Raw genomic sequence first — 10,985 nt, forward strand, 5'->3', positions numbered from 1 at the left:
CTGTTAAAGCTGGAAGTGTAGTACCCAGAATTTTGTGATTTTGATATCGACACCACACACACGCAAATGACTGTGCAACTGGCCCCTGTAAGAGGTCTGTTGTCAACGTGTGTACTTTCAAGATCTCTAGTAGTGTACTGCTTCTAATCAGAACACAAAATCTAACAGGGTATGTACAGGAGTCTTAGGATGTGAGCTGTAGGAAGCATTTAGTTTTGACTCAAAAAAAGGAGATCATATCGTTCTCCAATATTCCCTTAGTATTAATTTTATACCTAACCTATGCTCTGATTCCAAAACATGCATCTACCAGAACTTAGCCATAATTCCAACCACAAATGTTCACTTAAATCTCTAAGTTATGTTTCCTTTTGCTTGGTCCTCACTCTGATTCTTTCCTAGACCTTACCTTGTTCATAATAAAAATCTGGTGGAACCCAGGTGTGAATGGCCCCTGGGAATCTACCTTGTTTCTCTGTTCACAGCCTCTCTTTGGGTCTTTCCCAGGACACACTGGATGCCAGTCTGCAGAGCTTCCAGCAAGACAGACTGTCAAAGATAACTGACCTAAAGGACCAACTGGTGGTTGCTCAGCACAGCCAGACCAAAGCCATTGAGGAGCGCCATGATGCTCTGCTGAGGCGCTGGGAACAGCTGCTGGAGGCCTCTGCAGCCCACAGACAGAACTTGCTAGAGAAGCAGCTGCCCCTACAGAAGGTAAAAAAATAAAATAAAAAATACAATTTCGAAAAAGTCATGATCAGGCTTCAATTATCTGTATATTAGTCATGGAATCCAGAAATAGTACTGGAACTACTGTTTGGATCGTCTGTAGACATTTGAGTGAGTGCATGAAAAAGATCAGGAAGGGATTCTTATTGAACAAGAAGTAATCAGGGTGTTTTTAGACTGATAAGAAGGGTTTTTTTTTAGCGAATTTGTCAGTTACCCAGCTGACTTGAGATGAAAGTCAGACACATCATAGAAGGACAAAAATGGTCCCCCTAGCATATGGAAAAACTAAGCTGGCAGGCAGGAGGCAAGGCTTTCCTTACACTTTTCTCTAACCCAAATAAAAGGAGCACTTGACAAATAGAATTTGAATTCTCATCTTGTGTTCACCTTTCCTAGCTGGGAGACCTTGTACCTGTCACTTCACATCTCTGAACCTTGATTCCTCCATTAATGAAATAGGATCGCATTACCACTGGCTTCTGCGTTATGACGATTAAGAGAGATAATGGCTCTGAAAATGCAATGCAAACCACTAAGCTCTATATAGGCTTAAGTGATGAAAATGTTCTTTTTAGTCGTGGCTGCTAAAGGTATTGGATGTTGATCATAAAAAAATATCACTAATAGAAGGAAGTCAGGATGCTCAGTGAAATTACTGAGCATTCCTAGACTGTAAGAAATGTGGCACCGGGCAGCAAGTAAAGGTAGGCAGTTAGGGGAACTAGGAAACAAACACACAGATAAAAATTAGTCAGTCTGGACCCTTAGCTAATTACTCTACTGAAGGGCTTGGTACTTACACAAATAAGTCTTAAGTGAAAAATTAAATCGATTTATGGGCAACTTTACACACATATATATATGCATTCAATATAGAAAGACACCTGGCATTCTGATTCCATTTGTCCTAATTTTCAAACTAACAAGAGTTTGTTATTTGATTTATTTTTATTTTTATTTATTATTTTTTTATTGGAGTTCAATTTGCCAACATATAGCATAACACCCAGTGCTCATCCCATCAAGTGCCCCCCCTCAGTGCCCATCACCCAGTCACCCCCACCCCCTGCCCGAGGTTTGTTATTTGAGTTCCTGATTGTAAAATCTGTGTAAAATACTCAGATGATCCAACAACGTAAAGTACTTTACAGGCTTTTGTGTCTTTCCCGTGTAGGGGCCAGTTCAGCTTTCTCTGTATTAGTCTATTTTAGCAGAGATTGCTGACGGGAGTACAAGGTAAGATGTAATGGTGTAATACCTTTGTAATCCCTCTTCCATGGGGGCCAGTTTTCTCCTCTTTAACCTCCAAATTTGGGGATGAAAACTCATTTTCACATTTGTCTCAGATAAATCTCTTGAGAAACACAAGCTGCCGACCCTAAATCTATGATACATTTTAAATCTACAACTACTCTTGCTCACTTACTCTTTGGAACAATCTGTACCATTTCTCTTGTTCAGAAATCCAGACAATTCAGTCATTTGGAGCATCTGGATAACTCCAGATGGTAACGTAGGGCTAAGGGTACAGATTAGAGGTCGGGAACTAGGTTGAGGCCTGAACATGTCTTAGGAGGAAGGCAGGAAAAGAGCTCAGAGACAAAGAGACACCGGAGGGGCCTGGTCTGCAGGAGAGCAGAGGAGGGAAAGAAGCAGCAAACAGAGAATGAGAGAGACGGGCCTAACCCGTCAATGATCCGTGTAGTCAGTGATTCATGCCTTCATTCATTGAACGCCTGCTGTTGCATGTTTGCCACATGCAAAAAATCAGGGCAGAGACTTCGAGATAAGAAATTGTGCAGGCTTATCACCGAAAACAGCCCTTGCTTCTCTTGGATTCTTGGTCCTAAAACAACTCTGGGAGTCCTTCAGCCTCCTTATTTGTAGATAACGGAGGACTTGACTCATTTCACACCGGGGCCAGGGCCCGGGCTGGCGCCTCACATGCACCTGCCTGCCCACTGAGTGCATGTGCCCGGCGGTTTCAGTTCTGCTGTCTGGGAGAGCTGACCCTGAAAGTATTTGAGTATGGTTTTTGGGTGGTTTTAGGGGTTTTCTTTTTGTTATTGTTGTTGTTTTATCCTGTTTTCTCTTTTGTGGAGGGGCTTTATCGGGAAAGATGGAGGTGACTTTTTTCTCCGCAGGCTGAGGAGCTGTTCATGGAATTTGCACACAAGGCTTCCGTTTTCAACCACTGGTGTGAGAACGCCGAGGAGGACCTCTCGGAGCCTGTGCACTGTGTCTCCCTGAACGAGGTCCGGCAGCTGCAGAAGGACCACGAGGCCTTCCTGGCCTCCTTGGCTGAGGCACAGTCTGACTTCAACTATTTGCTGGAGCTAGACCAGCAGATTAAGGCCTTAAATGTGCCCTCCAGCCCTTACACCTGGTTAACAATGGAGGTGCTAGAGAAGTTCTGGAAGCACCTATCTGAGGTCATCAAGGTAAAGGCACATGGCAGAGACTTTCTTTCACTCTGGTGAGCGTGACTGCCTAATTTATTATAGAAGTTGGGGGAGGGGGGGACTTTTGAGAATGAAACGACACAATTAATAACGACGCCAGGACAGCAGTCGTGAACGGGAACCGTCTAAGAAAATTTTGAAAATACGTTCACAGCGGGTGTAGCCCTACACCCCAGGGTTCAGACACTCTCCTGCCTCTGGGTGTGAGCAGTGAACCGGGGAAGCAAACACAGGCTCCAGGAGGTGTTTCCAAACATGGGATGTGAAAGTTCATGAGGTTCATATGTATGTTCACAGCCTATAGATTGCCCCCCACCCTAGGCACTCCTTACTTTATACATAACTCCAAAGTGCCTTTTTTTATATGCTTGTGTATCATTTTCATCTGTCTATAAAGATATTCATCATAGAAACTATGGAAAACATTAAAAAACAAAGAAAAGTTTTACCAAAATATCGTCAATTTAAATGGCAACTCTTGTTACTACTTTTCCCTTTATGGCCACTTTTATGTTCACTTAAATGAAGTTTTCACCCAGAAAAAAAAAAATGAGAAGAGGTATGATTTGCCTTTAGTATTAGTGTATTTGCCACTGGGCTTGGTCTTAGAGACACCTGCAAGTACTCATGGGGCGGGGCGTGAGGGAGCTTCCTTCCCCTTTGGAGGCCAAGAGGAAACACGAGCACGGAGCACATGCTTCCGGAAGACACTTAGATTGAGGGGAGGGCAGGTGTGCAGCTGAGCCTAGGAACCAGCTATTTTACTGCAAATAAAGGTCTTCGATGTTCACGCCACTGTCTGTGATGTGGGGCTTTAGGAGCGGGAGCAGGAGCTACAAAAGGAGGAGGAGAGACAAGTCAAGAACTTTGAGATGTGCCAGGAGTTTGAGCAGAATGCCAGCGCCTTCCTTCAGTGGATCTTGGAGACCAGGTGCGCAGCGCTGCCTCTAAAGCCATGATCCCTGCGTCGCCACAGGGATGAAATCCATATCTGAGGGGAGCGGGAGGGGGTCCTGCAGCAGTTATGCTGTTCCAAAATCACCAAATCCTGTCTGTCCATTTCATTGGGAATTGATGTTTTTCTAAATCAGTCCTTGCAAAATCAAGAAACAAGAATGCGATGCCACTGCCCATTGTGTACACTTCTATAATCTCTCCTAGACACTCTCATTTTTTTCCTTTTGACTGTACTTAAAGTCTAAAATGATACAGTCCCTTATGTCTACACTCTACAGAGTGCTTCCACACCCACTACCTCCCTTAACCCCCAGAGCGACCTTGAAAATTGTACAGAGCGGGTCTGATTAGCTCTGCCTCCGAGTGCGGAAGGAAGTTCAATGGGCAAACGGACTTGCTCAAGGTCACATAGGATTTCATTGGCATGACCAAAGGCAGAGCCTGCCGAGAGCACCTGCTATGAAGCTCTGGTGCTGCCTAACATACAACTGTGGTGAGAATCACTGAGATACTACGTGCTGGTTGCTCTTACCAAAGGCGGAATGTCTTATCCGTGAAAATAGCATTTGTCGCATCTTCTGGGGCAAATGACCTGGAAAAGAAGAAATGTCGAGAGTTGTAATACATTAGAACAACTGTCAAAGCTGGTAGGCCCCATCCAGTAGGTGGGTCAGGAATGCGGAGTTTTGAGAGTGAAAGCGGTGGTTTAGACCATCTGTGATACATATACTGTTTCTACAAACTCAAAAAGGAGAAACCAGGTGATGAGCAAGAGGAAATCCTGTGTCACAGCTAAAAGTCATCCGGCAGAAAGCAGAGGAAGCACAGTTCATCCTCCTGTGCCCCTGGTTTTGTCCCCCATCCCCTGGCAGCATGCCCAGCACCGAGTACATCACGTGACTCCTGAGCTCCTCATCCTAAGACAGAGCTTCTCAGGGAGGGAGGGATGCTGGGAGCAGGGGCAAAACTCGTTCCTGTTAGATTTAGAATATTTCATAAATCTGAGGAAAGAAGATCAGTGAAGGAATTTGTGTTAACTTGTGCTTTCTCTCTCTCTCTCTCTTTTTTTTTTTTTTTCTCTTTTCTGATTCCTGTTCCGGACTCCCGTGTCCAGGGCTTATTTTCTGGACGGGTCAGTATTTTACGTTATCGTGTTTGTTTTGTTATATTGTTCTCGAAGACGAATAATAAGGAAGGTTTAGCACTGAGGCATCTTTCATCATCATCTCCCTCACCATCAGGTTGAGATGGTGCCCAAATGGATGGTGCGGAGTGGAAAGAGGAGCGCAGGCCGTATCAGCCTGCCTTCAGCCCACTAGAGGGAGTCATGTCCTCATTAGATGGCGGGTATGTTAGAGAGGAAGAACCCAGAGGAAGGTGTAGAAGCCTTCTCCCAGACACAGAAGGACCAGGGCAGACCTTCCTTCTCTTCTCATCTGCCTAGCAACCTGCCAATTGGCAGAAGGGTTCAGTCTCGTGAAAATCCGGTGTGAAAATTCATTTCAGAGAGGCCGTGTAATAGACGTACAAGTAGAGAAATGTAGAATGTCAGAATTGGTGAGTCTGGGTGGAATACTGACCTCTGATGCTATGAAAAACATTTCCCTCTCGTTCTTAACTAGGTCTTTGCTCAAAGAAACAGGAACTCTGGAATCCCAGTTGGAAGCAAATAAAGTAAGTGATGTTTGCTTGGCTGAGGATGGTGCCAGAATCACAAAGAGTGTGAGGAAGACCGCGTAAAGGCAACCCTAAGAGTACTTTTAGGCAAACTCCTTGGCCTTGAGGTCAAGAACGTAAGAGTCTAGTCCCAACCCTGCCAGCAATTTGCATTCTAGCCATTGGCCGCCGCTTCACCAGCACGGACATTAGTTTAGCTCAGTCACATTAATTTCCGTGTCTCTGCAATGGAATTCATTAATTCCCTGCATCGCAGAGTCGCTGCAAGACACTAAGAAAGAAAACAGACGCAGAAGCTATCATCATTTGACATGATAATATAATTAAATCCAGATGGTCTCTCAAGAGCTGAGCGTAGCAATGGGCTGGAACAGTGTTTTTTAACCTTATTTTCTATTGTCCCACCTCGAGAACATTTAATTAATTAAATCCAACTCCTCCCTAATGAAAGAACTTCAGTAATAAAGTGTAAGATGCTGTCAGGTAGGACCGATCTCTGGAGGGCCACACGCTATTGTACCATGTAAGGTGTTTAGTATTTCCACCCATCCCCCTCCTCGGAACCCATTCACTCCTCCCCTACTCGGGACAAATACTTCCCTGTTGAGAAAGCATGACCTGCATGGAGGCGATGGGCAGAGGATGTGCCTGGACAACAGGTGCATCCTGGGGAAGTCGGCCTGAGTGGCTGCAGGGGAGTTGGCAGCAGTTCAGCCACAATCCCCAGAGCAGATAACCTATGCCACAGATCCCTGGGAGCGGGCCACGCAGGCGTGCTGGGAATGCTCCTCCCCTCTTCCGCAGCATATAACTACTAGCTCTTGGGGCACCTGGGGGCTCAGTGGCTGAGCATCTGCCTTCGGCTCAGAGTATGACCCCGGGGTCCTGGGATTGAGTCCCACATTGGGCTCCCCTCAGGGAGTCTGCTTCTCCCTCTGCCTGTGTCTCTGTCCCTGTCTCTGTGTCTCTCATGAACAAATAAATAAGATCATGTATATCTATATCTATCTATAGGTATATATATATATATATATATATATATATATATATATATATTAAGCTCTTAGGTTTATATATTACAGATGACCAGAATGGCAGGGGTCACATCACCTAAACTTCCCACCATCACATAAACGACGAATACAGAAGCGGATTTCCTGAGCAGTTCCTTTTACCCAGAGGACAGGACGAGTCCCGAGAATAATTTAAAAGGAGCAATTAGGAGAGACCCAACCTCCTCAGCTCCTAATCTCCTCTACCATCCCTTGGTTTGGAGCCGGTACCCTGCGTGACTGCTTCTCTCCTTCTTGTCTCTTCTAGCGGAAGCAGAAGGAGATCCAGGGCATGAAGCGCCAGCTGACCAAAATTGAGGATCTGGGAGACAGTTTGGAAGAGGCTCTGGTCCTGGACATCAAGTACAGCACTATTGGGCTGGCCCAGCAGTGGGACCAACTCCACCAGCTGGGGATGCGGATGCAGCACAACCTGGAACAGCAGATCCAAGCCAAGTACTGTGGACCCATGACCAGGGCTGGGCAGGGTGTGGGTGGTATCGGGTGTCAGAACTTAGCCCCAGGGGCTAGAGTTTGGGGTATTAGATGAAAGAGCTGCTTCAGAGATATCATCATCTCCAGAATCAAAACTCTCTTTCTCTCTCATGTCCCACAGAATATTTCTTTTTATATGGGAGTCTATTTTGAAACAGGAGATCGTGCTGCCATCCCCCTGAAGCTACTCATCACCCAGTAACTAAGAGTCCCTTCACCATCTTATGTGTCTCTCTGGGGAGCAATCCCTTTTGTAAAAGACCCTCTCAAATGTCTAGACTGCAAGAAATATTCAAGGTGTAGAGCCAGAAGAGCAGAACTTGCTTGTTTGTTTGGGTTTTTTTCTAAATAAATTAATTAAATCAAAATAGCTTTAGGTCTAGGTAATAATGGCAGCATCATTGTCTAGATCAGGGATTGGCAAACTTTTCTTATAAAAAGAGTGATCATTAATGTGTCAGGTGTGCTGAGTCATGTGGTCTCTGTTGTAACTATTCACTCCACTGTCGTAGAAAGAACAGGCTGTTGACAGCCCACAAATTCATGAATGTGTCTACGTTTCAATAAAATTCTATTTACGGACAATGGAACTTGAATTTCATGCAATTTTTATGTTTAATGAAGCACTTCCTCTTTTGAGGTAGCTCATTAAACTGTACAAAAGCAATGGCAGACGACATTTGGCCCATGGGCTATCGTTTGCCAACCCCTGAACTGGATGACCTGAGTAGCATAATAACCACTAACATCCCTCTACATTCCAAATTCTGTGTCTTCTGCTATTTTTCTGTTTGATTTCATGAGCTAATTCATGTTTTTCTTTTCAGAGACACCATAGGTGTGAGTGAAGAGGCTCTGAAGGAGTTTAGCACAACCTATAAGTGAGTTTAACCTCATAGTTGATCAGCTCCTTGTTTTCCAACCCATTTGGAATGAATCTCCAAATAACTGATTTTTCCCCCTCACTGTTGGTGTGGTAGGATCTTGAATGAAGATCTAGATGTGTTAATTAACTTCAAGTCATGACTTTTACTATGTCTGTGAGATGCCTGGACTTCAGAAAATACATGCTCTCATTTTATTGGCAATATATTGGCAAAATGCTCAACATTTTATTGCCTTTGCTCCATTCACTGGGTTAAAAATCCTTCAGAAACACAGGCAAACTCCTAACTCAGTTTTCTGATGACCTGTGGACATGTTTAAGTCTCAGCTGATCCAAAAAGAACTGTTCTTCTCTGTTCTAACCTAGTTCTCTATTGAACTTGACAAAATATTTTTGTTCTTCAGACATTTTGATGAGAATCTGACAGGCCGCTTGAGCCACAAAGACTTCCGGTCCTGCCTGAGGGGGCTCAATTATTATTTGCCTATGGTGGAGGAGGATGAACCTGAGCCCAAGTTTGAGAAGTTCCTGGATGCTGTTGATCCAGGGAGGTAGGAAGAGGACCAAACATGAGACCACAGTAGGGAATGGGGTCTAGAGAAATGAACAGAGATTGAAATGATCCATGAAACAGGTAACTAACTCATCTTGAGAACAGGAAGATAGACCAGCAGACATGAATTGGGCCCTCATGGGATTAGCTCAGAAGCTCATGGCACTGTTCCAACTCTGGCACAGGCTCTAGTAATCTGCCCAATTCCTGATTTCTGTTTGATTTTTGAATCTCTGCTCATTCTGAAAATGGACCTCGATAGAAGAATCCTGCCATGTGTATAAGGTCCTAAGGTCCTGGATGATTTGGAGGCCGACCAGTGGGGGTGGGGTTGTTTGCTTGACGGGTGGAGTACAGTCTTGGAGGGATCCCTTCACTGTTGGGGACTGATTCTTTCTAATGCCAAGGATGAGAAGACCAGAAATAGAGGTCTTCAACTCAATTTGAAAAGTTTGAAGTGCCTGGGAAGGGGTGCTGATCAAGACTCCCAGACTGTGTGGAGAGTCCAGCCGGAGGGCTCACTTGGGTGTGGAGGCTGGGGCTTGGGAGGCAGCGTTTACTTAGCTGCAAGGGTGAGAAGCGTTGGGGCCAAAATAGAGGTCACAGCCCACAATCTCAAGGAGGGGAGCCCATTTCTCCCACAGGAAGGGCTATGTTTCACTGGAGGACTACACCTCGTTCCTGATCGACAAGGAGTCAGAGAACATCAAGTCCAGCGATGAAATAGAGAATGCTTTCCAAGCCCTGGCAGAGGGCAAGGCCTATATTACCAAAGAGGACATGAAGCAGGTCAGATTCCGGTCTGCTCCCATGGCAATCCAAGCGTGCTTCTCTCGGGCCTGGCAGTCTACCATTAACAACTACCCTCCTCCACCCAGTTTTTCTGTTGTTTTTGGCTCAGACATTGTCCTGCACAAGTTACCACTTGCTTTGCTCACCACTTCAGTTTATGTTGTCCCAGCATGAAAATTACAGTCATTCTCTAATGATTATAAGGGTCAATTCCAAACCTGAAACTCAGTTTTTAAGGCTATCTCTTTAATAACCCAAATTTAGGAAATGGGATAAAGTGTGTAGTCAAAATGAGATGAGACTCCTAAGGTAAGGGCTCAGTTGAAAAGATGAGCTTGTCTTATTCATTAGACATTACAGATTCCTGAGAAGGTCCATGATAGGAACAGGGCTGGCTGCTGTTTCTCTGTCTCTCTGCCCCCTGGGGCCTGGGTATGGGGCCTATTGCCAGCCCCAAGGAGCCAGCTATTTTTAATCCCTATATCTTTATCTCTTTCCTTTTTGTTTCAGGCCCTAACCCCAGAACAAGTACAGTTCTGTGCCTCCCATATGCAGCAGTACGAGGACCCACGAGGCCGAAGCCACCTCGCTGGCTACGACTATGTGGGTTTCACCAATTCGTTCTTTGGCAACTGATAAGCAGTTTTTCCCGAATCATAGAAACTCTTGGTGTGGTGGGAAGTACTGGTACTGAGGGAGGAAGAAAACAGGCAAGTATGGGGAGGGGGAGATAGGTGTGTGTGTGTGTGTGTGTGTGTGTGTGTGTGTGTGTGTGTTAAAGCATTTGGAAACGTCTCAGGTTTGGGGGATAATAAGGCATTCACCGAGCTAGGGGAGAGGAAGCATCATAGGCTTATTTTGTATGCAACCCCCTACTCAGGGACCAAAGTCTCAATTTTTTATTTGTAAGGTTCTCCGCATCTATATTACTTTGTTTTGTTTTGATTTTGAAATAAAATATTTCCTTTTTTAAAAAAGTTCATTTGTTTGAGTATTTCTTTTTAATAGGGCAACGTGAAATCAAATGTTACTATATTTCTGAGAACCGTACTGTCCTCTAAACACAGGCAGCTAATTACACTGCAAACAAGAACCATGGCAGGAAGGATAAAGTCCAAGACGAGTTACAAAGAGTTTCTCTTGAGTTTTGGAATGCAGACAAATCCTTATATTTGAAAATGAAGGTATTTGACATTCTGGAGAACCCCAATATTTTAGTTCATCTGTAGAAGAAGAAGAAGAAGACCTGTGTTCTTCTCAATCTGTCCCTTCTCCATCCTTCTCCATCAGAAAGGATGTCATTACTCTCAGAATGCCCAGGTTCTGGCGGGGCAGGGCTTCCTTTTGTCTTCCATGTCTCCATATTTTTTCTTACA

At 44.7% G+C, this 10,985-nt stretch overlaps 1 protein-coding gene across 1 annotated transcript in view; it reads left to right on the forward strand.

The window, feature by feature from the left end:
• The window catches only part of SPTA1 (spectrin alpha, erythrocytic 1), a 67,205-nt gene extending 56,619 nt beyond the window's left edge, over positions 1-10,586 (forward strand). The window contains exons 43-52 of the mRNA XM_038586401.1: positions 508-717; positions 2,880-3,176; positions 4,016-4,128; positions 5,269-5,286; positions 5,777-5,828; positions 7,152-7,339; positions 8,206-8,259; positions 8,669-8,815; positions 9,462-9,606; positions 10,120-10,586. Coding sequence (XP_038442329.1) covers positions 508-717; positions 2,880-3,176; positions 4,016-4,128; positions 5,269-5,286; positions 5,777-5,828; positions 7,152-7,339; positions 8,206-8,259; positions 8,669-8,815; positions 9,462-9,606; positions 10,120-10,245 — 1,350 coding nt within the window. The 3' untranslated portion in view covers positions 10,246-10,586. The remainder of the gene's footprint in view (positions 1-507; positions 718-2,879; positions 3,177-4,015; positions 4,129-5,268; positions 5,287-5,776; positions 5,829-7,151; positions 7,340-8,205; positions 8,260-8,668; positions 8,816-9,461; positions 9,607-10,119) is intronic.
• The last annotated feature ends 399 nt before the right edge of the window (positions 10,587-10,985 follow it).

The sequence above is a fragment of the Canis lupus genome, chromosome 38 (genome assembly GCF_011100685.1).
Source record: "Canis lupus familiaris isolate Mischka breed German Shepherd chromosome 38, alternate assembly UU_Cfam_GSD_1.0, whole genome shotgun sequence".
In the NCBI taxonomy this organism is placed as follows: Eukaryota; Metazoa; Chordata; class Mammalia; order Carnivora; family Canidae; genus Canis; species Canis lupus.